The sequence below is a fragment of the Tetrao urogallus genome, assembly GCF_951394365.1.
Source record: "Tetrao urogallus genome assembly, chromosome: Z".
NCBI lineage: Eukaryota > Metazoa > Chordata > Aves > Galliformes > Phasianidae > Tetrao > Tetrao urogallus.
In genome coordinates, this window is record NC_136816.1 from 52,885,659 (window position 1) to 52,913,470 (window position 27,812).

General features: G+C 38.8%; 1 protein-coding gene across 1 annotated transcript in view; it reads right to left on the bottom strand.

Moving 5' to 3' along the window:
- Nucleotides 1-5,811: 5,811 nt before the first annotated feature.
- Nucleotides 5,812-27,812, bottom strand: part of HOMER1 (homer scaffold protein 1) — a gene marked incomplete at both ends in the record, with an annotated part of 65,523 nt that continues 43,522 nt past the window's right edge. The window contains 4 exon segments of the mRNA XM_079548378.1: nucleotides 5,812-6,000; nucleotides 9,776-9,856; nucleotides 10,840-10,950; nucleotides 27,231-27,387. Of these exon segments, the coding sequence (XP_079404504.1) occupies nucleotides 5,812-6,000; nucleotides 9,776-9,856; nucleotides 10,840-10,950; nucleotides 27,231-27,387 (538 nt within the window).

Here is a 27,812-nt window from a genome sequence, read left to right on the forward strand (position 1 = left end):
GACATGTAGGTTCCAATGATAACGGAAACCACACACACACACAAAAATGGCCTTCGCAATTTCTTTCAAAGAGTTGGGGAGGAAGTGCTTGTCTCAAACCAGCAATAGTTCTGTTGCTCTCAGAGTTGCACACCAGAATTCCCCTCCATTTGTCGCCCTGCATGCCAACAACGTGGAGCAAAAGGGCTCCAGAAGTAGCAATGTGTATCTGGGACCACCACCACCTTGGGCAGATGGCAAGCACCCTGGAATCCTGCCAAGGCTGCAGGGGATGCTTGTGCCTGCTCAGCTGCACGCTGCCGCCCAGCAGCTCACACCCACTGCAAGGCAGAGCCTCACTGCATTCACACCGTGTTTCCCATTCCTATCGCTGTAGATCCTGGCAAACAACTGCTGCCAGATTCATAAAAGAGCAGTATATTCAGATACAGAGAAAATTCATCTCTTACATTCCCACCTACTGATTAGAGGCTGTGATGTCTCTTTTGCAAAGTCAGTTTTGCTTCCTCTTTTCCTTGTATTTTGTTTAAAGAAAACACAAGTCACCATTTAACAAAACACAATCCAAAGTTGAAGAACTCTAAGGGCTTTTTCCCTCCTTGAAAAACTTCACTTGCAAATTCTATAATCTCACACTGAATGTAACTCAAACGGGGGACTCCACACAGGCAGACTGTACTTAAATGTACTGTGTCACTGTGAATCTTCTCTTCCCTTAGCACTGGGGTGGGTGTGTGCTGCTCATGACAGTCTTGGTGATCAGCTGGGAAATAACTTCTCTTCTGAGTTACTATGCACAGAAACACGAGCTTTCTCCAAGAACACCTCTAGGTGGCTGTTCTCAGCCCAAGGGATCAGGAGCACCTGCCACTGCTGGGGCCCGCAGTGCAATGAGACAAGGGTGGGAGCAGGGGAAAACCCCAGAGCAAGGATGCATGGGGCCAAAACTGCTCACAGCTGCAGAAAGAGAACTGTTGCACACCACAGATGGATGGAGCTGATGGCAGGAAAGCAGGAAGGGCCTTCAGTCACTGCCATGACTAACACCGGTGCCGATCCTTGGGCTAGTGGAAGTAAAAGAAAGGCAGGAACGGGTTTGCAGACTGCAGGGATTTTGGCTTTTGTTACAAAGCACAACTCTAACGCTGACTTTGATGAGCCTGCAGCAGTTTTGGGGCAAGACAGATGTGCTCAGCAGGTCCTCTGTTCTCTGCTATGCAAGATGTTCTCACCTATCTCACAGCTGGTGGTGCCACATAAGCAAATCCTTTTGACACCTATACATTTTTTCCCCCAAAAGCTCTTACATCTTTGTTCCTCCCCCTTCCCATAGTTGCCAACATAACAGCCAGCATTTGAAAATGCCACAGGCTATGGGATGTAATGCTGATCTGAGTGTGTGCAAGAGTAGGCAGGGGGAGAAAGTGGGAATAAACTGCTCTGGTTTCTTTGGTCCTAGGATGAGCTGCAAAGGCAGCACCGACAGCTGCAAGAGAGGCTGTGAGACCCAGGAGGTTTGTCAGGAGCTGCGGCACCACGGGCTGACACCAGGGGCTAGCCAGCACTGCTGCTTGCTCTCAAACACTTAACACAAGGTGAAATCCATCATACTTGTCAGGAGCAACTGGAGTAAGCCAAGAAACTAATTGTGTAAAGAAAAACACAGGTTTTAGGAAATACCTATTATTCTGTGGTATGTTCTCTGCTTAGCACCATTCAGAGGTAGTGCACATATGCAGCACTGTTAAGAAAATGTAAACGACAGTCTGGGCATTGCTTTGCACAGCCAGGTTCATTTCCCGAAAAAACATGGGTGTAAAGCCGTGCACTTCAGCTGGCATGTTCAGCTACTGAGACCACACATGCTTGGCTGCAGATTCTTCATGCTTTTTTTTGACCCCCTGTCAACCCTCAGACCTAATCTCTACTGATATTTGGCCTCAAGATCCAAGGTTTTCTCATCAGCCAGATCAATCAAGCGCCTTTGTTGACACCCGGTTGTGCAGAGAATTAAGCTCCGTGCCATTTTTCCATTTCCCTTCCCATGCTGTACTTCCAACAAAGATTTTCTCCTTTTGCCTTTGAAACTAAGCTCCTCATGAACGAGGTGCTCACGGGGCACTGCTCACAGCCACTCTGGTACAGAACATGAACAGCAACGAAACAAAGTAAGGTTCAGCCCCTCGCTGCAGGGGAGCCTGGAGTTAGTCCCTAACCTGTAGAAAACAGAGCAGAAAACAGAAACCTTCCACAACTGACAAGACGCATCCCAAAATATTCATTTTAATTGACGCATTGCTCACTCCTGCAGGGTTTTGGTGAAGGAATTACCCTCAGAATGCCACCAATAGCATTAGACGATACTTGTTTGTGTTACATCTGTTTTAGCCCTTTATTATATTTTACCTGAAAATGTATTTTCGTAGAGACTTTATAACAATATTTCTGCATTATCAGTTCATTTTGTTTGCCTCTTTCCTGGTATATTAGCCAGGAAAAGGAATCCCCAGTCTATAACAGACATTAATTCACACATTTTACTTTGTGCACATAGAAAAATGCGATTTCTGGATCATTGAGGCATATGGATTATGAACAACACACTCCAAAAACCAACTATCTGGACGGGAATATACTTACAAAAATCTTTTATGTCAGAGTCAGGATTTCACAACATAACACGCTAATGCAAAATCCAGTAGCACCTGAAAGATTAAGGTAGCTGCTGCTATCACTTGCACATACTTGAAAAGATAGAAGGAAAAAAATAAAGAGTAAAAGTACATTCTCCAGAGAACAGCAAGTGTATTTCAAAATAAAAGCTGTATTTCTGATTTTTCTTCAGTTTTTGTTAGATGTTTATCAGTTGCTTGTTTTTTCTCACTGTAATTCTTGTTGCTCTTTTTTTTTTCTTTTTTTTTTTTTTTTTTAAACAAGACTATAGTTGCCATTTAACAAAGTCTATGCAATGTGGCTGCTCGCCTCTCCTATACAAGATCATGTTGTTTTTCAACCTGTAGTACTCAACAGTGTTTTCAGGTACACACATTCCCACAGTTTCATTAAAGATAGATACAATTCATAATACCTGTATCTGGGAAAAGTCACGTTTCAAAGAAGCAAACTATTATCTTGAAACAGAATTGGAGAGGCTACAGTAGGCATAACCACCTATGAATGAACTTCAGATTTCAAACTCTAAACACCCACCTATTGTAAATAAACATTAAAAATACTCATAGCATTCAGATTTTATTTATATGTGCACTTAAGTCTACCTTATCCCATTTCATGTTTGACAACTGCTTGGGAATTCAAAGGTGCAGCCCTCAGTAATTGTAAAAAATGAAATGAAGCATATCTACTGAATGAGAAAAGAAATTCTCAAATATCAATTTCCAATTTAAAATTTAATTTCAATAGGAAAATATTAAAAATGTGCACATCTAAATTTTTTCATGTTCTTTATATACATATGTGTGTGTACGCATACATAGAAATACTCATGTACCACACATATTCACAAAATTTAAGTGGAAGTATTTCTGTCCACTATTTTCCCACATGTAAATGACATCATATCTTTAAAAATGTCAATAATAATATCATTAAAAATAATATTACATTTATTCCATCATCAAGTTTCTAATGTTTTTATTCTTTCTTCATCCTTATTATGTCCACTGAGCAGTAATTAACGGGCCAGATTCTCCTTGCATTTCCTCCAATGTTATGTCAGCTAAACACTGCTGACACCACATCAGGGACGCATCTGGTTTACAGCAGCACAAGTGACAGGAAAATCGGGCCCAAACATCCCCAGTTAAATTGAAATCTTGTGATATTTGCTCGTGTGGACCTGATGAAGACATACACATCACTGCCTAAGATCACTGAAAGAAAAACATGTAGCTCACCACAAAGTTTTCAACCAGTAGCACACTGAGTCAAGCTCCTCTACCCCATCAATAAAGAAAATAGGTGAGAAAATATCCTAAAAATATGGATAAAACTTAAACATTGTGTACATTACATACAGTATAATACATGATGGTTTAGCATTTGACCTAAACCGCTTTCCTGACTAGTCAGGGGACACCTGATAAATCACTGGTAAAGAGAAAAAAAACGTATTTTAGAAATAGAGCATGTATTTCTAATATAAATAACCTGTGTGTATTGTATGGTATTTACATACAATACACACAAAACCAAACTTATCTTTCCTAGTTTTCAGTAGCAGTCTCTAAGTGGAGAAAATTATGTTGTACAAATTTATAAGCAGCTAGATTTCATGTTTAACATTCAAACAAACCTGGGGAGCAAACAGTGCATCTTTCAACTCTGAAGTCTGACATTCATACATTTTAAAAAAGCCCTCTTCAAAATCATAAGCAATTAGTTTATGGCAAGAATGTACTTTGAAGCAAGACACGTCACACTTGGCTTACCTTTCGGAGTTGGTTTTTGTTGTTGGTGGTTTTTTTTTAAGTAAATCTATTATATAAAGAAATGTGTGGTTGCCAAAAGTCTGTTAAAACTTCCTCAAAACAACTTTAAAACCTGCTCATTGAGGATAAAGATTCAATTTTCTCCTGTTTTTAAGCTTTTTGTCAGCAGTTGTGAATACTGCCTGGTGTTGTTTCAATAAGGATGTGATATGAAGACCCATAAAAGAGTAAACATGTCTCCATTTCAACTTGTTGTGACAGCAAAAATTTTACAAACACCCTTCTTGGCTGGACAATTTCAGTGTCCAAGTAGTCCCTTGCAACATCTCTTGCCCTTAATGCAGTCTTAATAAATATTGCTCCCCATAAGCCATTATTCACAAAATCTGAAATTCATGTGACATTCTGAGAAAGTCTCCTGCAGAACAGGCTAACAGGTAATTTGACATAGGTATTTGAAATATGTAGCAAGGCCAAACAGCAAATGACCAGCTGCTCCTCGTTATCTGTGCATGTCAAATCTTACATTTAAAATTCTCATTTTTCCTTTTTTCCTTTTTTTCCTCGGGGACTCACCTGCCATCATCGGTTGGCTTCAACATACAGATTTAGTGGAAATAGTATTTCACTGTAATTACAAGGAATTCATATGATAATGTAAACCTTACAGTGGACAATATTGTAGAACACCAGAGTAAGCTCCATAGAGAAATACAGTATATCCCAGTATATATATAGATTAAAAAAACAAACGAACAAACAAAAACCAGCTGACCAACCAACTGAAATACCCCAAAAGAATAACTTCACACAAGCAATTAGGAACTTTGTTTCAATTAAAGATGCAACTTTCTCTCACTCCTGGCAAGAATAAATTGGTAATGGCACTGTTTTTCCACAGCGCAAAGAATCCTGAGAAATTATTAACAACAAAATACAGGGCTGTCATCAGTAAGTTCTTGCACAAAACATAGCAATTAAATATATTAAATAAATGAGAAGATAGCCTATATTGTGTCTGTCACAAAAAACAGATGTATCTGGGACACTGGTAATTCTTCTATCACTGATAATTAGAAAAGGATTGCATTCAATTAGTGTTAATACCATTCAAGTTATCTATGGCCAATAAAGTACAAGGAGGTAATTTGTAATTCAAGCTTTTTGTTGTTTCTTTTTTTCTCTTCAGCTAGCTACAAGCTGAGTTCTGAATTTTACATTGAAATATGACTCAAATTTAAAACAAACCCTCTCAGAGGAGCATTTCTAATTTTGTGCAACTTTGATGCAGAGCCCAACAAAGTCCTACGAAGAGAGACAGTGCATCTTTAAGCTGATTGGCACTGAAATCCCATTTTCTTTAGCTGCATTCTATTAGCTTGGCCAAGTTATCTCGTAATTCTGTTAGTTCAAATATTTTTCCGTCAAGAATTTCTAAAAGTGTCTTCAAGTTATTGCGAAAAGCTTCTTGCTCATTCTGACTTTTCTCCAGACGTTGCTCTAGGTCAGACAGCTGGCCTTCCAGGTCTTTGTTTCGAATTTCTACTTCCTTCAGAGAAAATACATAACATGTTAACGTATTGTCTACAAACAGAAAGCAGTCAAACCTCCTCTTGGTATTCATGAGCTACTTTTGTTTTCAGAACAATGTGCAATCCTTTAAAGTTTCCGTAGTACTAAAACCAGAACTGACATTTCTATTAGGACTGAATATCTAACCTTTCTTCCATTTTTTTTAGTAATTCATCTGAAGGACAGACGCTTCTGGAGAAGAATAAAATTTTGTTGGCATACAACGTGTTATGTTCAGTTATCACTCTAATATTTGGAAATACAGCACTCACTGAAAATGGCTTTTCAGGTCCCCTTACTTAACCTGGATGAATTGCTGCAGGGCAGAGTCCCCAGGAGGTGGCCTCGCACAGAAGCTCAACCTGGTCACTGCTTTGTGTTGCGAGGAATACCACCTAACTTCTGTCTCAGGTTATTTTCACACTAAAAATTAAGACTGGAGTAAAACCTAGCAGGACTGATCTAGGTGAAATCACCGGTAGCATATTTAAAAACACAAGCGCAAGCTGTGACCTGAAGCAGCCTCCCACAGGTATGGAGCCGTGCAGATGAGCTCTGCACCTAGCACACACCGGGGCCCTCTCATATCTCACTGCTGGAGCATGGTCACACTGCTTTGCAACAGCATGCTGCTCTCATTCACTGCACGTCTCAAATATTCCTGTGGAATTTCTTAATTTTAGCTATGGAAACCACTTCTGCAGGCAGCACAGGAACAGTGTACTTAATGCACCTTGAGCAGCCATTTCTAGAAAAGTGCATTCTGAATTAGTACTTACATACGCTAGCATTTTTAAAATACCTCCTTTTTTTACAGCAGCTTTGCAGCACAAAGCTTTAACAGAGCTGCTCTGAGCTTTCAGACCAACCCATTTCAACCATCCTAGGGAGGAAGGCCTGGCACCCCACAGCAGCCTCTGCCAGCAGCAAGCTTCTCTTCCTGCCTTCCCACCTCCCACTGCTTCCACTGCCATTCCTCTGTTGCTCTCAAAGCTCTGCAAGTGCCACAGGGGTGGAAGGCAGAGCCCCAGGCCTGGACAGGGAGAGCTCTGTTGAGCTCAGGACCTCTAGTCTCATCTCCTTGTAACTGGAATACCTCGCTCACTGCTCCTCTGTAAAGTGGCAAGTTAACAGAGATTTTAAAACTCTCTGGAGCTACTCAAAACCCTCATGGGCACCTACATGTGCCACTGGCTGTAGGGAACCTGCTGTAGCAGGGCACTGCGCTAGGTGATCTCCAGAGGCCCCTTACAGTCCTTACAATTATGTGATTCTGCAACAGAATTTTGGCCACTGGTCTTGAACGGCACAGCTGACAGGAATTACCCCTTGCTGCCAGCATGAAAATTATTTTAACCCATTTGACACAGATCAATATGGTTGCCAAAGGATTAAAGGAAACCAACTGAAAAAGACTGTTTGTAGGCACAACATAAATTAAAACAGATGTGTGCCTAGGTAATGACTAAGCTACCTCACAGCTGTCAGAAACAAAAGAGCTGACTGTCACCCAGCCTGCCCACTGCAGGTTGTCCTGCACCCGGCCTGCAGACCAATGCTCTGTGGCATATGGTGCTGTGTGATGGCTCAGCACCCTGAAGCCAAGCAGCCATGTCCAGGCTGAGCCAGGGAACTCAGCGTCCTCTTGGCTCTGCTGGGATGGCACAGTCCTACCCATAGCTCATGCAGAACTGACTGAGTAAGCCTTTTACAATTAATTTCTGAAAAACATTACTTCCCAGCTGTTGTTTTTGATCCCGACACATCTTTAGCCTGGATGAGTATTAGTGATTTTTATAACAATACTGAATTGAGAATTCATGTCCTGCTAACTTGCAGCCTCCCACTGCAAATCAGTTTTCCTCAAAACTGTTCCTTATTAATGGAAGAAGCGGAGAGGTACCCATGTAACACAGTCTGTTCCCTTAGTTGTATTATAGCTTCCCGTTATATGCAGTTAATCCCAGCTGACAATAAACTGACACTGATGATCCATTCAGGCTCTGGACATTGTCTTCAGATGCTCTTACAGAAGACATAATATATTTTCACATATTACTTCCTCTTAGAAAATAAATAAATTACTCAGAAGTACGAGTTTGCACTGTATGGATCTCTTGGGGAAGTCAGAGAAAAGACCAGAATAAAATATTCAGACCATATTCAACAGCTATACTCAGGGATCAGGACAGTAATAAAGATATCCTCACTTATCATGAGAGTCACACTCATCATGACTCATTCGGATGTCTTAGCTAACAAAATTATTACGTAACAAGGGCCCTGATATTTACCTTTCACAGTGATAGCATACTTACTGAAATTTGCCTATGACTAATTTCTAAGTAATTCCCTGACACAGGTGTGTCAGAAATGCAAAATAACTTGAAATAATAATTTTTGGACAGTGCTTTTCATACAGGCTGCATTCCAATTAGTTATGTAATCCATTTGTGAACACAAGTGGGGAAAACATAAATCAGAAGAGAACAGAGTGTGATGAACAGATACAGACTCTAGAAACATCCATCCAGGCAACAGGTCTACTACATTAACATGTGAGATAGGCAGTCTGGGGCTATGGATGAAAACAGCATTTCTCTGTGACATCACAGACATAGGGTGAAGGATTCAGAGAAGGCTGTTACTATCAAAGCCGGGGAAGTGCTGCAGTAAGCAAATATTCAAGATCTTTTAAAAGAGCTGCATCTGGTCAGCAACAAGCTTGAACCTGAAGAACAGCAACTTCTATCTATCTCAGATCTTAAGACAGCTTTAAACTTATTTCAATAGAACCACTTAAGAAACTGATCACCTACAAAGTGACAGATGGACACATACATAATAGATCTACTTGCTAAGTGAAGACATCCATATGCAAAAAAAAGCTGCAACCTTTATAATTTTTAATAAAGACAGCATTCTTTATTTCTAAGACATCTTTGATCTTTTACTAGTCTCTCATTATTCTGCTTACTGAGGATAGCTGCTTTCCTACTCATTACTACTTGTCATGAGATCTCACACTGATACTATTACATACAAGAACAACTTCTAACTTTCATTATTATCTCTTTTTTAAGTCTCTCAGATAAGTTCCTTTTCAGATGAAAATTTCCATGCTAGTCTAAACTCAGCAATAATTTTTAGAGTAGTGGAACTGATGTATTAAAAACAATCTTCGAAGTAACATCCTAATAACATACTTTAAAAAAAAAAAAAAAGGATGGAGGAAAATGAATAAAGTATTTTCATTCTTATATGGTATACTCTTTAGGTTAAAAATGAGATCGAAGAAAGTTCCAATTGATATAATCTATTTCAAAAGATACTTATTTAATGATCACTTGGCTGCGTACAGCGCGATGGAGCTTGCGTCTAGTGTGAATTGGGTCAAGGTGTACAAGGAACAGCGATGGTCGAATTTAGCGCTTTGGATTTGGAACTATTTAATGCCTGAGTTTCCAGGTGTATCAAAATTCTGAAGTCTGAATTCAAATTCATTTCAGCTCCAGAGTTGGGTGGAGATCTGTGGTGTTCTAAAAGGAATTTGGGTCAGTTCCCTCGGGAAAAATGTAGTATTTTATTGCAGGTGGAAACTGTGGAATAAATTCCCAAGGAGCATCCTGACCCACCACTTATAGATTGATCTGGCAGCTTCACCCAATGCAGCATAAATTGCTGATGTAATCTGCTCACCTGAAGACCATTTTGCCCTTCTATCTAAATGAAGATGATGCAGTATAGCTCACCTGTAACTTCTGGGTCAAAGAATCCCTCTGTGCCTGGAGTTCTCTGGCATTGTCAATTTCTTGTTTCAATCTTTCGATTTCCTAAAGGAGAACAAACAATCCCTTTAACATGACATTATGTAGTTTGGCTTCAGTGCAGGTAAGCTGACTTCTTTTTCTTCTCAGGAATAAGCCGTAGCTAAAGTACCAAAATGGGCAACTGGCTACTGCATGTTAAATAAGCCATGCTCTCAATATTCCTGAATCATAATCCTGAAGAGGCCATTCAATTGTGAATAAACAACAATAATAAGTATTTTCTTGTTACAGAAGTCCAAGCCTCTTCTGCTTCAAAAGATTAAACAAATTTTCTCCTAGAGAATTAAAGGTTCTTGCAGTTGAAAATTGTATACTTCAAAGAATCTGGTCTTGAACAAGGCAAACAAACCATCATTTGAGGCTCCTTCCACCTCTTCCCTATCCTAAAAGGGCTGATTCTCAATCATTCTGTAGCTTTTCTCTAGGACCCATGTCAGTACAGGTCTTATTCCAATCTTTTCCTTTTTCTAGGTGATGGGTCTAGAATAAAGGCAGGTGCACAAGAAATATCAGTCCTGTTACTGGCTGGAGATTTGACTTGCTTTGAAAGGCTGATCTTAGGGACCATAAAAATCAGCTATATTAATAGAGCTTGAAAAACAGACTGGTTGGAAAAGAGCATTGGTCAATTTCTTGCTCCAAATCCCTCTCTCTAGAAAAAGAAAGCATGCTTATGATTGTCTTCCTTCTTACTGAGTGTTCATAGCATCAGTGTGAGGATAACTGCTCTAAAGAAACCACTTCTGCCACAATGTAGATTTATTTTTGCAAAGAAAGATCTCAGAGATACCACAAAGGAAAAAAATGATCTATGTTCAACTGCAATTATATAATAAAAAATATATTTTTTTCAAATCAGCTGAACGATTATTTTAACTTTTTAACATCTGTATGAAATAACAGTGTTTACCAGTCATTGCAAGATTAATATCCAAAATTTTTAGAAATGATGTAACAGTGAAAAATAAATAAACATTAGCAAATACCTCTTCTTTCTTCTTCAGTGTAGATTCTAATTCCTGTATTGTCTGGTTTAATTCTGTTTTATGTGTGTGGACTGCATTGGCTTGACTGCTCACACACTCTAGCTCAGTCACCTGTTGAAATAATTAGTAGCAACATATACAAAATTAACTGTAACAGTTTCAAGGTACCATTACTTCTTTGCATAAATAGCTTCATTTGAAATATTATCACTCCTAGTTCTGGGAGACTTATGTGATTAAAATGAAGATATTCGTATGAAGCCTGCATAAAATTCCTCAAAAAACATTTTTGCAGAAAATGGTTACTGTGTTTCCTACAATAACTTGGAAACAATAAATGTAACATGTGCAAGGCTAATTTAACATTAATTAAAAGTAATACTTACTGATTATTTTATAGAAGAAGCTTTATTACTGTTTCAGAAACAGTAATGGCTAGATGAGTAAACACAGATCTGTCCATTTAACTTACCTCTCCATCTGACATTTTTTAACGTTTCATCATCTTAATCAACTAAGCAACAATGTTCCCTCTCTTCCTAGCAAGCCAATTAACAATTCACAGCCTCATTTTCTGACACTGCTTCAAGTGTAATAGCAGACTCTCAGCTACCAATGCACAGCTGCCAACTTCTTAACGTCCTCTTGGTTCAGATCACAAAGCCACAGCCACAAGTCACAAAGCCAACAGCTAATGGCACTTTTTGGTTTGGTTCCTCTTTATTAGCAGGCAGCATTTTCTATCTGCCCTTCGGTAAGACACCTCACAATGGTATATAACCTTTCCATCTTACTTCCTTGATTGAAGAGATGTAAATATCCTGCCACTCATAGAAACTGACAAAAAAAAATGCACCAAAGAAATAAAACAGCCTAAACAGAAAGTCTTTCTTCACAGACCTCTCAAATTATGGACAGAGAACTCTCACACCGCATGTCTGCATTGGTATCTGCACCAAAACCCTGCTGTTAAATAACAAATTGTCAAAAATATGTGTAATTAATAAATTAATCACTTTTTTTTTTTTCCAGAATATATACACCTGTCAATTTTAGTACTTATTCTTAAATAGAATTGCATCATCTAACTACAGAATAAATCTGCCTCAAAAACTTCTTAGATGAAAGGATGTTTCCATGCTACCCAATTTGGCAAGGTAAACTTGTCTCAATTTAACTTCCTAAGAAAAGCAGATCCCAGACAGTGTGCAGGTATGCTTTGGGACAATTTTCTTGCTTTGATTTTTGTGGAATGGATATCACCAGTGAATGCCAGTGAAGCCGCTGTCATGCCAGTCATTTTAGATTCTGAATTGTTTCTAGGCTTAAATTGAGATTACAGGGTGCAGGGAGAAGTAGAGAGAAAGCCAAGATTGAAATAGAAGAAAATTAAAACAAAATCCCTCTCAGCTTTTCCTTTCTGAGTCACAGGGCACGAACCTTCCCTGTTAACAGTCATGGCTAGTCTAGGTTCTCCTCCTGTAAAGCTGTAATTTGGCATTTTTGCACATCAGGTTTATAGATGTTGAGACACAAAAATTACAGCAATTCTTAGGAGGGATAAGGGAAATTAGGGAAGAGAAGATAGCCTGACAACACCCCCAACATGAATACACTAAGAATTATCTCATTTACTAGAATGGTCCCAAAAGAAATATCTGCACTCATACAGTAACAACACTCAAACAGTAACAACAGTTTATTCAGGTTTATATGCAGCTGAGCATTATGACTGCAGTCTTAGATCATTTTCTCAGTTTGCTAAAATTACATACAATTATATATATTTAGATTTTTTTTCTGACTACTACCAATTGCAACTGTTACAGTGCTCACTATAACACACTAACACAAATGATCAGAATGCAACACACTCACTGGGATAAACCTATATGTAAAGAGTGTCTGACCTAACACGCTGTTTTACACTATTCTGTGGAAACACATCAAGAATGACAAAGTCACAGAGCAAGTTAGGCTGGAAGGGTTGTTCATTTAGTTCAGGCCCTCATTCAAATCTGGACACATTTTGAAGTCATATTTGGTGCTAAGGGTCTTGCCCAATCAAGAACCATTCACCATTTAGTAGACCTGCCACACTTCTACACGTTCCTACATTTCTGCCCTTGGCTCAGCATAAATCCTGCCACTAATGCTTTATGTTGAGCTCTAGTTCATATTAAACTTTTGCTACAACTGCCAAACTCATCCACCACTTCCGAAGTTGAACCTGTTGAACATTTTCAAGCATTTCTGCTGATGGAAGTGGTCTTTTCCCCCTACTTTGCCCTGGTGAGGCCACATTCGGAGTTCTGTGCTCAATTCTGAGCTCCTTGGATCAAGAAAGATAGGGACCTTCTAGAAAGAGTCCAGAAAAGGTCTACAAATATGTTGAAGGGCTTTGAGCATCTACCTTCGAAGAAAGACTGAGAGACCTGGGACTGTTCAGCCTGACAAAGAGTAGACTAAGGAGGGATCTTCTCAACACTCAGAAATTTAAAGAGTGGGAGGAAAGTGGGAGGAATGGATCCCGGTTGTTTTTGGTGATGCCCAGTGACAGAACAAGGAGCAATGAGCACAAACTGAAACACAGTAAGTTCTAACTGAGCATGAGGAAAAATTCCATCATTTTGAGGATTGCAGAACACTGGAACAACTGCCCAGAAAGCAGTTGCGGAGCCTTCTTCTCTGCAGATACTCATAACCTGCCTGGCTGTTTTCCAGTCTGCTTCCAATCTGTACACAATCAACTTTAGCAGAGAGGTTGGACTAGATGATCTTCAGAAATCCTTTCCAAACGGTATGATTCTGTGATTCTGTAAATGCTCATTTACACACTCAACAGGAGAGACAGAAGAAAACTCAGTCCCCAAACTACCTTCCTAGTGCTCCAGAAGCAAGGGTGCATAGGTGTCTCCCACGAGCTGGTGGGAGTGAAATGTTACTGTTCTTGGCTGCCTATATTGCTGCTAGCTGGAAATGCCGCCTGCAAGAGACCATTTATGGCCACATGGCTCAGGTGAACACTTCCCAGTGTGCTCTGGGCAACTCGAGACATGTTCTGAAATCACTTCAGCAAACACAGCTGATTTTGCTTGAGTGAGTACGGTTTGCCACATAGATCTTCTTGCCAACTGTCAGGCACTCCCAGAAGGGCAATTAATTACCCATACTAAAGGGACTGTGATGTGAACTCTAGTCCAGCTTTTCCCTGGGCAAAAACACATTTCTGTGATTCTGTGATTTCTTACTGCTTATGCAAGAAAATAATGCATTGTTCAACTGTTCTGTTTAATGTTTGTTGAAAAAACAGTAACAACAACAACAAAGCAGGCCAATTAAAAGGAGATGGTTACTTTAATCAGTCTTATTTAAATGCCTGTTCCTATACAAATCTGAAAAGATGTCAAATATTTCCATGATGCTCTCTCTCTCAATGTACCTTTACATTAAAAAATCATTTTATGACCTTTTAAAACATCTGTAGAGTAAGATGGGTTGGAAAACTGCAACATAAAGCGTATGCGATTGAAAACATAAGTAACAAAAGATAAAGCTCTAGGCAAAAACTGGATAACATTTACTTGCTCAGTTCCCTTGTTTCAAATTGAATTATTTTTCCTCATGATCATTGGTCCAAAAAAACATTAAAAATAACTATTTAAGCATTATGCACAGAGGGAGGCAAAGAAGAATGGTAAAACATTTTAGTCTGACCCTCCCAACTGCTATTTTCAGGGACATCTTACATATTTTTTTCATATTTAAGAGCAAGGTACAATCAATCATTCAAATTTTTGCACAGTAACATTTAGCAACATTAACCAATTTATTAAAACTCATTTCTGGTATAGAATTCTGACTGTATTCTGAATTCTGACAAAGACTTAAAAAAAAACTTTGAACAATAACAGATTAAACAAAATTCTTTCCACCACTATAACACTGCATAACTGAAAAAAGTCAAAACTGTGACTTCCTAATTGAGACTTAAAAAAAAAAAAAAAAAGGAACATTGCTCTTACCCCTACTTCTGTACTTTACATTATCACCAAAGTAATCACAGCTCATGAAGAAAGAAGGTCTGAAAGGGCTATTTGGTGACTACTTCATAGGATAGTTTTTTATTATATGAAAATTATTATACCTAAATGCATAGTTTAATGAGAAATACACCAGCTCAAATAAGACAGAAACACAACTGTTCTGATAGAGTCTTTTCTGCAGAAGACATTCAAGACTTTTCCAGGGATTTTGATCTAGGGTCAACAGCTTATAAGCAGAGAACACCAGGCAGAAGTTTTCATCGTAGTGTTCAGCTGTTCGCAAGACAGAAGTGAGGCCGTGTAACAGAAGGGAGAACAGATTTTATGTGAGCTCAAGACAGTGTCTGCACAAAGCTACTCCAAGGAAGCAAACCAAATCAAAGCGCTAAGAAACCAAGTGAAGAGACTGTATCAAATCTCAAAACAGACATCTGCTTAACTACTGAAGGTTTTGATCACCCCAGGCAAAGAAGTGGGAATTACAGGAATATCTGAAGAGGCCATCCTCGCAAAGCTCATTTTTTTTCAAACCACTTTCTTGAGATAGCCATGTACTCTTCTGATCTCCATCAATGGAAGTTTTTATTCAGGATCTTACAGTTAGAAGCAGTAGGTCATTATCTTGTTCTTAAACTTCACAGAAATTATTTCAGCTATTACAGAAAAACAGAGAAAGACAGCTTAAGATAAATTTTCAGTGTTACTTTAGTTTGTTTTGTGGATACTCTCACACTCTTTAATCTGCTTTCTAATGATGTTTTTGTCATTTGTATTTATTGTGGAACACAATATCCAAGATCTACTAGCCCAGTCTATAGTGCAGAACAGCAGAATATTCATGTGTAGTTTAAGTATTCCTTATGTATTTTTAGCCAGCTGAGTTACATCTCTTAATGGATCGTAACTGCAACTGTGATAATATTATTCCATCAATAATTGAAGATGAGCTTCCTACAAAGAAAAAATTCTTCTCCACAATGAGAAGAAAAATGATACTGTGTGTCTCAGCAATACTTGGAAGAACTGTTTCACATAATTTTTGCACAAGAAGTTTCTCAGTTCTTCATGGTGGACAGTAAGATGGAGAACAACATGCAAACAAGCCGATCATAAAGAACAATCTTGTACAGCTTTCAAGAATAAAAACTCTGGGAAGATTTTTGGATCTAAGAAATGTGAAAAAGCAGAAAACAAGGAAAATTGCATGTCAGGGTAGATGCTGAAAGAAAAAAAAAAGTGAAGTATTATTAAGATGGATTGTTTCTGACATCAAATTTACTCTTGTCATTTTCCAAGATTTATCCATAGATTAAATGAGAACCTGGGGGAAGAAGGAATTTTTGGGAATTAACAACAATATATAATTTTTCTTCAATTGATAAATCAATTAAAGATTTTGCTGAAAAAGACACATTTTTGTCTTTGGGCACTGAAGCCTCAAGCCATGAAAATATCAGAATGTTTTCCACAGTTCATTTCTGCAGAGTGAAAGAAGAACAATCCATCATTTGCTTGGCTTTTGTGAAGAAAGTAATGAAACCGCAGTAGGAAAATCTGAAAATATAGGAATTGTACTCAATGCTCTGAGCATCAGCCATTAATTGTTTTTTCAACTGATAATTCTGATACTAACTTCTTGGGACATCTCTTTGTCTGCAATCCAAGTAGCAAGTATTTTTTCCAGCTATCTGACAGTTTCATTAAACACATGCAATAGCAAACATGGTACAGATAGGTCATCTTTAATCCTGAGGACTTCAAGTCCTGTAATTTCCTTATTCTGCAGTGGAGTTTTGGAATGATGACAAAGAAGCAGACGATGGGCCTTTAAGTGAAAACATTTTTTTAAACCTTCCCAGACTGACAGCAGTTACTTTTCTAGCATCTCACATTAAGAGTAAGTGAATTCCCTTTATTTAAAGGGAATTCAAATTTAAGAAATTTGAAGCATTAAACAAAGATTGAATCTTGATAAAGACTATACGTGGACTATTAGTATTAGGAATTACTCATAAAATGGACCTGAGAGTATGTGCTAGCCAACAAAAGCCAATAAGAAAAGCAATATGAAATTTAGGATAGTTGAAATAGGCTTGGGGGAGAAAAAATGTGTATCTGACAGGAAAACACATACTTGGTCAAATTTAACATCATTAAACGTAACTTAGACAAGAGCTACCTTACTATTTTTTTTCTTTTTCAAGACTTTAAAGCACAACAAGAATTTGACTGCAATTCCAGATTAATAGAACATATATGAAAAAATACTGATTTGTCTATTTTCTGTGCACTCACAACTCATCAAGTGGTACACTCATCTGTTTCAATCAAATGCATTAAAAAATGCTAGCAAAATGGTAATCCCACTATATCAATTAAATAGCAAAGCTATTAACTTTACCATACTTACCCTTCAAAATGCTTATCTATGTACTTTATAAACAAATGGCGCCATATGTGAATTAAATTAATTTAGGAAGGAAGTTAACTTGGACATTTTTTTTTCTTTAATCAATCATTCTAAATTGAAATCTAATGTAAGGTCAGGCGGTTCTTTAGTAAGAGGAGGAACACATTCTTGAAGGGAGAATGACAAGAAAAAGTCATCTCAGAAAAAAAAGGTTGTTCTGTCAGTATTTTATTTTTTTTTAATTAAAATTCCACTGATCAGTTTCTTGTTAACAAACTTTCTGCCACCTTATTTCATATTTCCAATTTTAGGAAATTTCCTTCCTCACTTACATAAGACCAAACAGTCACAGTAACCTCACACTGGTGCTAATAAATGAAAGCTGACTTCTCAGCGGGTGAGAAGTCCAGAATATCAGCTATGAATCAGCAAGCAGTCACACATCTGCATGTTTAAAATTGAATCTTGGCTATTCAGTTATTAATGCAGACGGTGAAAATGAAGAGGTTACTGATAAGGGTCTGTAAAGATGGTTTATATGGAGTCCCATTCTTCTTTAAAGATAGTTAATAGCACATTTTAAAGAATCTTGTTTTCTTTAAGTAGCATAGAAATGGCCCAGTAAAATGGTGGTATTAATGTATGCTCATGCATTTGTTCAGTGTCCGCTTTAAAATTTCCTTTAATAATAGTGAATCACAGAATCACAGAATTGTAGGGGTTGGACGGGACCTCCAGAGATCATCGAGTCCAACCCCCCTGCCAAAGCAGGTTCCCTACAGCAGGTCGCACAGGTAGGCATCCAGGCAGGTCTTGAACATCTCCAGAGAAGGAGACTCCACCACCTCCCTGGGCAGCCTGTTCCAGTGCTCCGTCACCTCACTGTAAAGAAGTTCTTGCGCACATTTGTGCGGAACTTCCTGTGCTGCAGTTTCCAAACGTTTCCCCTTGTCCTGTCTCCACTCACCACGGAAAAGAGACTGGCCTCACCACTATGAAATCAAGGTCCATTATTTGTCAGGTGTTCTTGATGACTGCATAAATCTTATTCATACTCATTTCATTCACTGGATGAGAGAACCAGAATATAATAAGATAACCGCATCTTATTTCCTAAGAAATTTTGGAAAAATGACAATCTAGAATTCAGGAATTTACCTCTCTGTTCTTTTAGGAATACCCAAGAACTCAATCACTTCCCTTCACGATGGTATTAGAGGTTTCTTTTCCTGCAGATGAATGGTCTTCAAGGATTATAACATTCTTAGTATGAAGTGGTGTTATTAGACTGTGTCATTGCCCAGTGCCATAAGATGATTTACTTTAGCAGCTAGCGTGCAAGAAATGCATAGGTTCCGTTTTTTACTTAACAAAGGCGAAACTTTGGGTTACTTTCCATAATTCATATCACCATTCAATCCTCTCCTTTCTATGATACCAAGATTAATGTACCAATGCTATCTTATTTGTCTCAAGTAGCTACTTCAGATTTATTTATTTTTTGTTACAAAGCTGTTCTAAGCTAATGAGCCCCTTTGACTTCAAAAAGCTACACAGGATGTGTAGGAGTGCTCCCCAGCCCTGTTTAAGGGAAATCTCTATTCTTCTGCTTCTGAGCAGATTAGAGGACAGGAAGTTCAGAACTCTCAGTTCTAGCTCTTGACTGTGTTAAGCTCCTGACTGGCATCAAATCTTCTCAAAATTATTATCTATTTATTAGAAGGAAAAACCCATACAAGAATTTAGTGAACTTTTGAAAAATACGTCTGACAAAATACCAATATACAATATTTCTGACTTAAGCTCATAATATATCAGAAGAGAACACAAAGCTTTAATTTATTGAGACCTTTACGCTCAGTCACACTGAATCTGTGTTCTATTTCTCCTCAGCTCCAAGCATTATTAATGCAGAAAACAAACAGGAGAAAGAAGATAAAAGCCTCAGAGGAAGCAAATAAATGTGGTTTAATGTGAGAAACTGAATTGATAGATGAGAAAATCAGGAAAAAAATACTAAATGATTTTTTTTATGCCATCAAAATCAAATACAGAGACATAGTTTTGTCTCTATATTTTAGAAAGTGTAAACTGTGATACAAAGAAAAACCATTTTAGTCAAATTTAAAGCAGTTACAGAATAAAAAATCATAGAATTGCAAGAATTGAAACTACCTGCAAGATCATCTAGTCCAACCATCCTCCCACTACCACTGCTACCACAAGCTATTAAACCATATCTCGTAGCTCCTCATCCAGACACATGTTGAACACTGCCATGGCAACTCCACCACCTCCCTGGGCAGCCATTCCAGTACCTGACCACTCTCTGAGGGAAAAACTACTTCCTTATGTCTACCCTAAACCTCCTCTGGTACAATTTGCAGCCATTTCCTCAGGTCCTGTTTGTTGCCTGGGAGAAGAGGCCAAACCCTTCCTCATAACAACCTCCCTTCAAGAAGCTGTAGAGTTGTGAGGGTTAAAGTAATTTGAAACATCTTAAAAAGCAAAGCTTGCAATGAGTACTGTATGAGAATCGGAAGCTCTGCAGACGGATCTGGACAGGATGAACTGATGGGCCGCATTCAATTGTATGGCATTCAACAAGGCTAAATGCCACGTCATAACATATCTACGTAGCAGCATAGGCTTGGGGAAAAGTGGATTCAAAGCTGTCCAGCAAGCACCCAGAGGTGCTGGTCAACAGCTGGCTGAACACAAGCCAGCAGTGCACCCAGGTGGTCAAGAAGGCCAATGGTATTCTGTATCAGAAACAGTACGCCTAGCAGGCATAGGGAAGTGTCCCACTGTAATTGGCAGTGGGGAGGCCACACCTGGAGAACTGTGTTCAGTTTTGGGCCTCTCACTACAAGGATATGGAATCACTGGAATGTATTCAGGGAAGAGCAATAAAGCTGATGAAGGGACTACAGAAATACAAAAGAGGAGCAGCAGAGGGAACTGAGATTGAGTCCGGAGAAAAGGAGGCTCAAGGGAGAATTCTTTGCTCTTTACAAATTCTGAAAGAGGTTGCTGCAAGGCAGATGTCCGTCTCTTTTCTCAGGTAACAAGTCAGGACGCAAGGAAGTGGCCATAACAAGTTGTGCCATGGGAGGTCTGGATTGGACAACGGGAAAAATTCCTTCACAGAGATGGTGGCCATGGGACTAGGTTGCCCAGGGAAGTGGTGGAGTTCTCATTCCTGAATGTAGTTAAGAGGCATTTGGATGTAGCGCTAACAGACAAGATTTAGTGGTGAGACTCAGTAGGTAAGTTAATGGTTTGGCATGGTGATCTTGAAGGACTTTTCAAACTCCTATGATTCTTTGAACCAAAAGATTCATTTTATCACAGTGAATGAGAATAACAGAAACTATGAGTGAGATATAAAGTAAAACAAAAGAATGTAAGTAAATTATCACAAACTTGAAACTGATGAAAAAGGTACATAAGATCTTCCTATAATAAATAGTATTAGCAACAAAAAGACTTTATTTATATAAAGAGGCAACTATTTATGTAAATAAGGCTATCTATAAGGCTATTTATATAAAGAGAAATCTAACAACAGAAATAATAACATAAAATTTACTGATATATATTTACTAATATACACTGCATTACTTCCCCCCACCACACTCAACAGAGGATATGAGTCTGCTGTGTCTTGCAGATAGATGACTCAGGCACCAAACCTAAAGCCACAATCGAATTATATATAAACCACAAAATATAATATTAAATTGCACTGAACACAGCAGCTAGAGCTGGAAGTACAGTTCTTAATTTTGGAAGCTGGTTTATTCTGTACAAAACTATGACCTTTATAAATGAGCATATCTATCTAATGCATGGAGATGTACTCACATCTTTCTTCTCCAGCAGGGAAGATTATGTAATAGCCATCTTGGGCATATAAAACAACAACTACATTGCAGCTAAACACGCAAACTAATTTCCAAAATTTTCTTTCTCCTTGAAGTAAATTTTTCTGTAAGTATTTCTATTAATCATTTATTCACCCATTTTCAACACACTTCCTTTATGATCAAATAGCATTTGACTTTTGAATTGGTATCATGTGCAAGTTTCAGCATGGCCAACTCCAATTAGATATTCTCCATTTCCCAGGACTTGAATCATGGTCCTGAGTAATCTGTTCAATCCTACAGCTGGGTCTAACTTCAAAGTTGGCCATGCTTTCAGTGTGGAGTTGGCCAAGGTAAGTTGCAAGTTCCTTTCCATGTAAAATGATTCTGTGATACTGTGAAACAAAGATGGATTTTGTCTCATTTGACTAAAAGCATTTGTAGAGGACTATCTAGATGATTATCTTATGGAGATGGACCAGCACTTACAGAAGCAAATTCACAGACTCTACTAATAAGTTTTCTTACACTAGTACACTTACTTATGTTTTTGTTTCTATACAAATTATATATATAAAAAAAGATCACCATCTTAGACATGGTATGTAACTTTTATAATGTCAGGGAAGATGGATTCCACAGCTTAACAGATAAATATCAGACACATGTACAGACTGGGAGAATAGAGCAAATTCCTGCCAAAAAGGAATTAGAAGCACAGGTGGATTGTAAGCTGGACATGAGCCAGCAATGTGCCCTTGCAGCCCAGAAAGCCAGCCAGATCCTGGGCTGCATTAAAAGGAGCATCAGTAAGGCGAAGGAGGTGATCCCGCCCTTCTACTCTGTGCTGGTGAGGCTTCCCCTGGAGTGCTGCATCCAGGTGTGGAATCCTCAGTACAGGAGAGACGTTGACCTGTTGGACAGTGTCCAGATGAGGGCCACAAAAATGATCCAAGGGATGGAATACCTTCTCTGTGAGGAAGGCTGAGAGCACTGGGACTGTTCAGCCTCGAGAAGAGAAGGCTCTAGGGAGACCTGAGTGTGGCCTTTCAGTATCGAAAGGAAGGATATAAGAAAGAAGGGAACAGATTCTTTAGCAGGGTCTGTGCTGATAGGACAATGGGAAATGGTTTCAAACTAAAAGAGGGGAGATTTAGATTGGATATAAGGAAAAAATTTTTTTACACGAAGAGTAGTGAAACGCTAGAACAGATTGTCCAGAGAGGTGATGGATGTCGGATCCTTGGAGACATCCAGGTTGGACTGGGTTCTGAGCAACCTGATGTAGCTGTAGATGTCCCTGTTCACTGCAGAAGAGTTGTACTAGATGATTCTTAATGTTCCTTCCAGTTATAGGGATTCTATGATTCTTTGGTAAGAACTCACTGAGAACAAGACTTGTGGGTTCTGGTGGACAAAAAGCTGGACATGAGCCAGCAGCACTTGCAGCCTGGAAGGCCAACTGCATCCTGGGCTGCATCAAAAGAGGGGTGGCCAGCAGCAATAGGGAGGTTGTTGTCCCACTCTGCCGTCATGAGGCCCCATTTGGAATACTGCACGCAGACCTGGGGCCCCCAGCACAAGAAAGACTTGGAGCTGTTGGAGCAGGCCCAGAAAATCAGAGGGCTGGAGCACCTCTTCTAAGATAATAGGCTGAAGCAGCAGGAGTTTGTTCAGAATGAAGAGAAGGCTGTGGGGAGTTCTCATTGTGGCCTTCCAGTACTTGAAGGGGATTTAGAAGAAAGCTGTGGAGAGACACTCTGTCACAGTGTGTAATGACGGGTGTATCAGCTTTAAGCTAAAAGAGGAGAGATTTAGGTTAGAGGTTAGGAAGAAATTGGAACTGGATGAGCCTTAAGGTCTCTTCCCACCCGAGCCATTCTGTAATTCCATAATTCTACGATAAACCAAACGGAATGACTATATCATACAGTTTCATAACACTCCTTGCTACTGAATGTACCATAGCCAACAGTATGCAGATGCAGCATTTCACAAGCACATTTGCTGTACGTGTAATGGAGAAATATCTGTATCACAATTTCTTTCTGAAATGGAGCACTATTTCAAATTGAAAGATCAGTTTCCAACACGTGGGATAGAACAGCATTTGTATTATGCTGTACAGGTAATGAATTGAGATGATCAATGCACACTTTTGCCTGGAGAGTTTGATTTACAGTGTTAGCCAAGCCTGTACTTCTCTTAAAGCAATTCCAACACAGATCAGTACTCCTGATGAACTATCCTGTAATAATTTACACACAACTGAGAGCCATAAGCACAGAGATATGCAAGACATCAGTAAGTCTGGTGGTCAACAATTATAGGAAACTTTAATACAAGCATGTAGATGATGACTGTAGGGGCACAGTGTAGATGATCCCATGTTACAGCATTTTATTTTTCTTCAGAAATACAAAATGAGTGCAGGAAGTTTGTCTGGCAGAGGTTACAATGATTACAAATAATCATCTATTAATGAATGTAGCTAATAGTGATTGCCAATAGTAGGACAGCAATATGAAGAAAAAGGGATCATCTATCATCACAACTTGCTCATCTTGTCTCACGGGTCTCTCAGCTGTGGGCAGGAAATTCAGTTATTGTTGTTGTTCTGTTTTACTTTTTTAATCTTTGTCGGATCAGAACTGCACTGTCTCCTCTTTGCTACTGAAGTTATTAATACATATTATTATGAAGAATGCCACTTCATTATGTCTATATTTTAGCAAAAAGTTATTCACTGTAAAACCTATCTAGTGGTCAAATCTACATGAACTTCTGTAGTGTAGTAATCATGATATAAGTTTATAATCTACATAAATTTATCAGCTATGATTATTATCTTTCATTCACAAAACTGAACCGCAGGTTAGAGCTTCCACCATTCCAAAGGGATGCTTAAATGGGACAACTGGAAGCCTCCATACGAACATATATTGAGCTTGTGCCTCAATAGAATCTTTCTGAAGCAAAGCAATTTTGCCATCATCTGCCAATCTCTTGAATTGAAAATAATCTGCAAAAAAAAGCACCAGTTTTAATTGCACTTCATGCATTTAATCTAGACGGATTAACACATGCAGTTAGGGTCTATTGCAAAATGTTATTCTTCCCGATTCTTCCCAACTCATTTAGCTGGGATTGCAAGATTCTCATTTCAAGTCAGTCCAGATATAGGACATTTTCAACAGCCTGATACTTGCTATGGTTTCCCAGGTCATAACCTGTTCCATGATTGTTCCCTAATGTGACCTGCAATCTTAGCTGTTAGCAAATACTAGGTGAGATGACGCTAAGAAAAAGCAGCATGGAGGGCAGAACAGGGTGGAGGACCCATGGACAGACTCCATAATCTTTGCAGGGATGGGGACACAGTGATACTATTGGAACTGATAAGCTGCATTGTTGTAGTGAGCCAGCCATGAACCAGCAGTTTTCCACCTTTCTGTTTGACTAAAGTCACTCAAGCTCCATCTTAAAGTAAGAAAATAGTATACACATGCCTTAAGAGAAGAAAAATGGAAGGGAAGATACCACTGCTGACTTCCAAGATCAGTCAATGGGCTGAGCTTCCCTTCCTCCCCATAGGGACACCTATTGGATAACACTTGCAAACAGAGTTGTGCAGAGTGCTGCCCATGGGAAACTTAGGAATATGTTGTACAGAGTTATTCCCTAATTTAATGCATTTGCAGTTGGAAACATTATTCTTATTTTCAGTCAACCTCATGTGCTTTGCACACAGCTCACTTACCAACAGCAGTCCAAAATAACCTGTACTCGTGCTCCTTTAATAAGCTGCACTGTTCACTAATCCAGCCATGAGAGTTCTCATTGAATGCTGACAAATTCCTTACGGGTCATTGTGAGAGCCCATTTGAACATGACTAGATGAATTGGTCAGTGCGCTACTTGTGAATCCATAATTGTGATAATGCTCTACTGAACGTGATCAGACTTAGAGTGTTGAATTGGACATCATCCAGAATCTAAGCCTAGCCACCCCTACACTCTGATATCTGAGTACAAGCTGGAACACAAATGGGGTAATTTTCTGCCAAACTTATCAGTAACTACTAACTTCAAGTACTGGAAGCCTTCAATGGACAGGTTCAGTGCAGGTCTGAGAGAAACTTTTGCAATTTGGCTAACTACAGTTTCCATATCTTATTTTGTCCAATAGAGTTCACCATGTAAAATCAAATTAAAAGTCTGCTGTGTTTGTACTTGACCTTTCCCATCTGTCAGTTTATTCCAGAATACTGTTTTCATGCACAAAAGCATAGAGAATCATTGAATGGCCTGGGTTGAAGAAGACCACAATCATCTAGTTTTTACTTTCCTGCTCGCCAACCACCAGACCAGGCTGCCCACAGCCACATCCAGCCTGACCCTGAATGTCTCCAGTCTTTCTGGGCAACCTATTCTAGCGCATCACGACCCTCTGTGTGAAAAACTTCCTCCTAATATCAACCTAAACCCCTCGTTTCTCAGTTTAAAACCACTCCCCCTTGTCCTATCATTATCTACCCTTGTAAACAGTTGTTCTTCCTCCTGTTTATACGCCTTCTGTAAGTACTGGAAGGCCACAATGGAGGTCTCCCCAGAACCTTCTCTTCTCCAAGCTGAACAAGCTCAGTTCCATCTGTCTTAATTTCAACTGGGATGGAATTGTTTACTTCAAAGTGTTTGGTATGATGCTATGTTTTGTTTCTAGGAGAAAAACAATGTTGATAACACACCAATGATTACAGTAGCCTGTTAACCAGTGTTGCGTAGAGCCAAGGCCACTCTCAGCAAAGAGTCCAAGGAGCTACTATGGAACAGAATCAGGACAGCTGTCTTAAACTTGCCATATGACATACCATATAACATCACGTGGAAGGAGTTCTGAAGGGGGTGTCAGTTCTTGTTCTCTTCTGCTGATAGTGGGGCTAGCTGAGCATCAGTCGGGGAATAGTGAGCAATTACTTATGCATCACTTATTATAATACATATACATACACATATACATTTGTCATAATTATTATCCTTTTCTCTATCTTAGTAAATAGTTTTATCTCAACCCACAGATTCCACTTCATCTTTTTCTATTCTCTCCCTGTCCTGCTGGGAAGCAGATGAGTGAGTGAACAACTGTGTGAAGCCCAGCGACCTGCTGGATTAAATCACAACAAGGTCCTCTGTTTTGTTTGTTTGTTTGTTTGTTTTCCTTAAGTTAATTTCCTGATAATAACAAAACTATAATAAATTTCCCGAAGTACATCTTTCCTCCATACGTGTCTTATGGCTGCCTTCACTTTGCACAGAAATATGTCTTAAGCTACAATTACAAATTCATGTGGATAAAACAGAATGATTTATAACAATATATTAAGTATTACATAGGAAAAGAGAAGAGAAATTGTATACTTATATTCACAGTGCAGCTTTCAATGTTGCATATTTTTTATTCCTCCCAGAAGAGTGTTACTCTTACCTGCACTAAGCTGTAACTTCTGGTTTGTCAAAAGACTTCTGTGAAAGTAGAGAATGGGATCCTGTCCCTTTTTGTATGCATGCAGGAGCAGATCTTTAATTGCACATTGTGAGCTTGATCCTATGCTCAGTTTTCTTTGCGTGCAAGGACAAAAGGAAGCTGTTCTGCTTCAGCACCTCTGGAAACTACAAAAGGATTTCTTTGACTTACAGATCTGATGTCACATTTCTATGGTCTTAAAGGCAAGAGGACACTGAATGTAATGACTCCATAGCACTCTATGGAGAAGGCCCTGAAACAAATATGATGCAGCTGACATAAAATGAAGATTGAATGCTGGCAAGAATGTTCTATGGTTCACAGCTTAGGTAACTTTTGCTGCAAAAAAATCCTCTACAGAAAAGGAACTGATAAAAAAGAACTTCCTGAGAAACTCCTTGTGCTTTAAAGTGGTCATTATTGTCTGAGTCAAAGATTTAGGTAAATCTTCAACATTATGCTTATTTGTTCTATTTCAGTATGAGTAAATATATTCACCAGTAGTTCCGTCTCACTGACTCTGGCTGTTTGACTTGACTTACGCGCTTATGAAGACGTTCTGCTTCCTCCTGATATGCAGCAAGCTGTTGTTTCCATTGTTTTACATTGGCAGTGGACTCCAGCAGGGCTGCTGTGAGCTTAGCATTATTACCCTTGAGCGTGGCCAGTTCTGCCTCCCAATGCTTGCTGATTGTCGAACTGCAAGAACAGAATGAGAATCCTCAGACACCTCTATGACTAAATGTTCAAATGAGAATGCAAGTGCTCAAATATCCAAGCTTTAAATGCAAAAAATAGTCATCAACAGAATTCTTAATATAAATATATCATTATTGGAAAACAACCTCTAATGTCCCAGCTCAACAGTTATTTTGTTTTAATAAAATGTTAAGGATGATGAAATACACACCAACTTCCCAAATGCAACACCTTGTAATTTTACCATATGCATATGATTAGTCGTCATTTTAACATATATGTATTAAGTGCTTTTTCAACCTATTCCTTAATGAAAGATATTGTAGAAAGAGATCTGTTACAAGAGAAATAATGTAGTGCTTTGGAACTACAGCTTAGTAGCCCTAATGCAAGCCTTCTGTGACTGACATATACTTTATACTTCC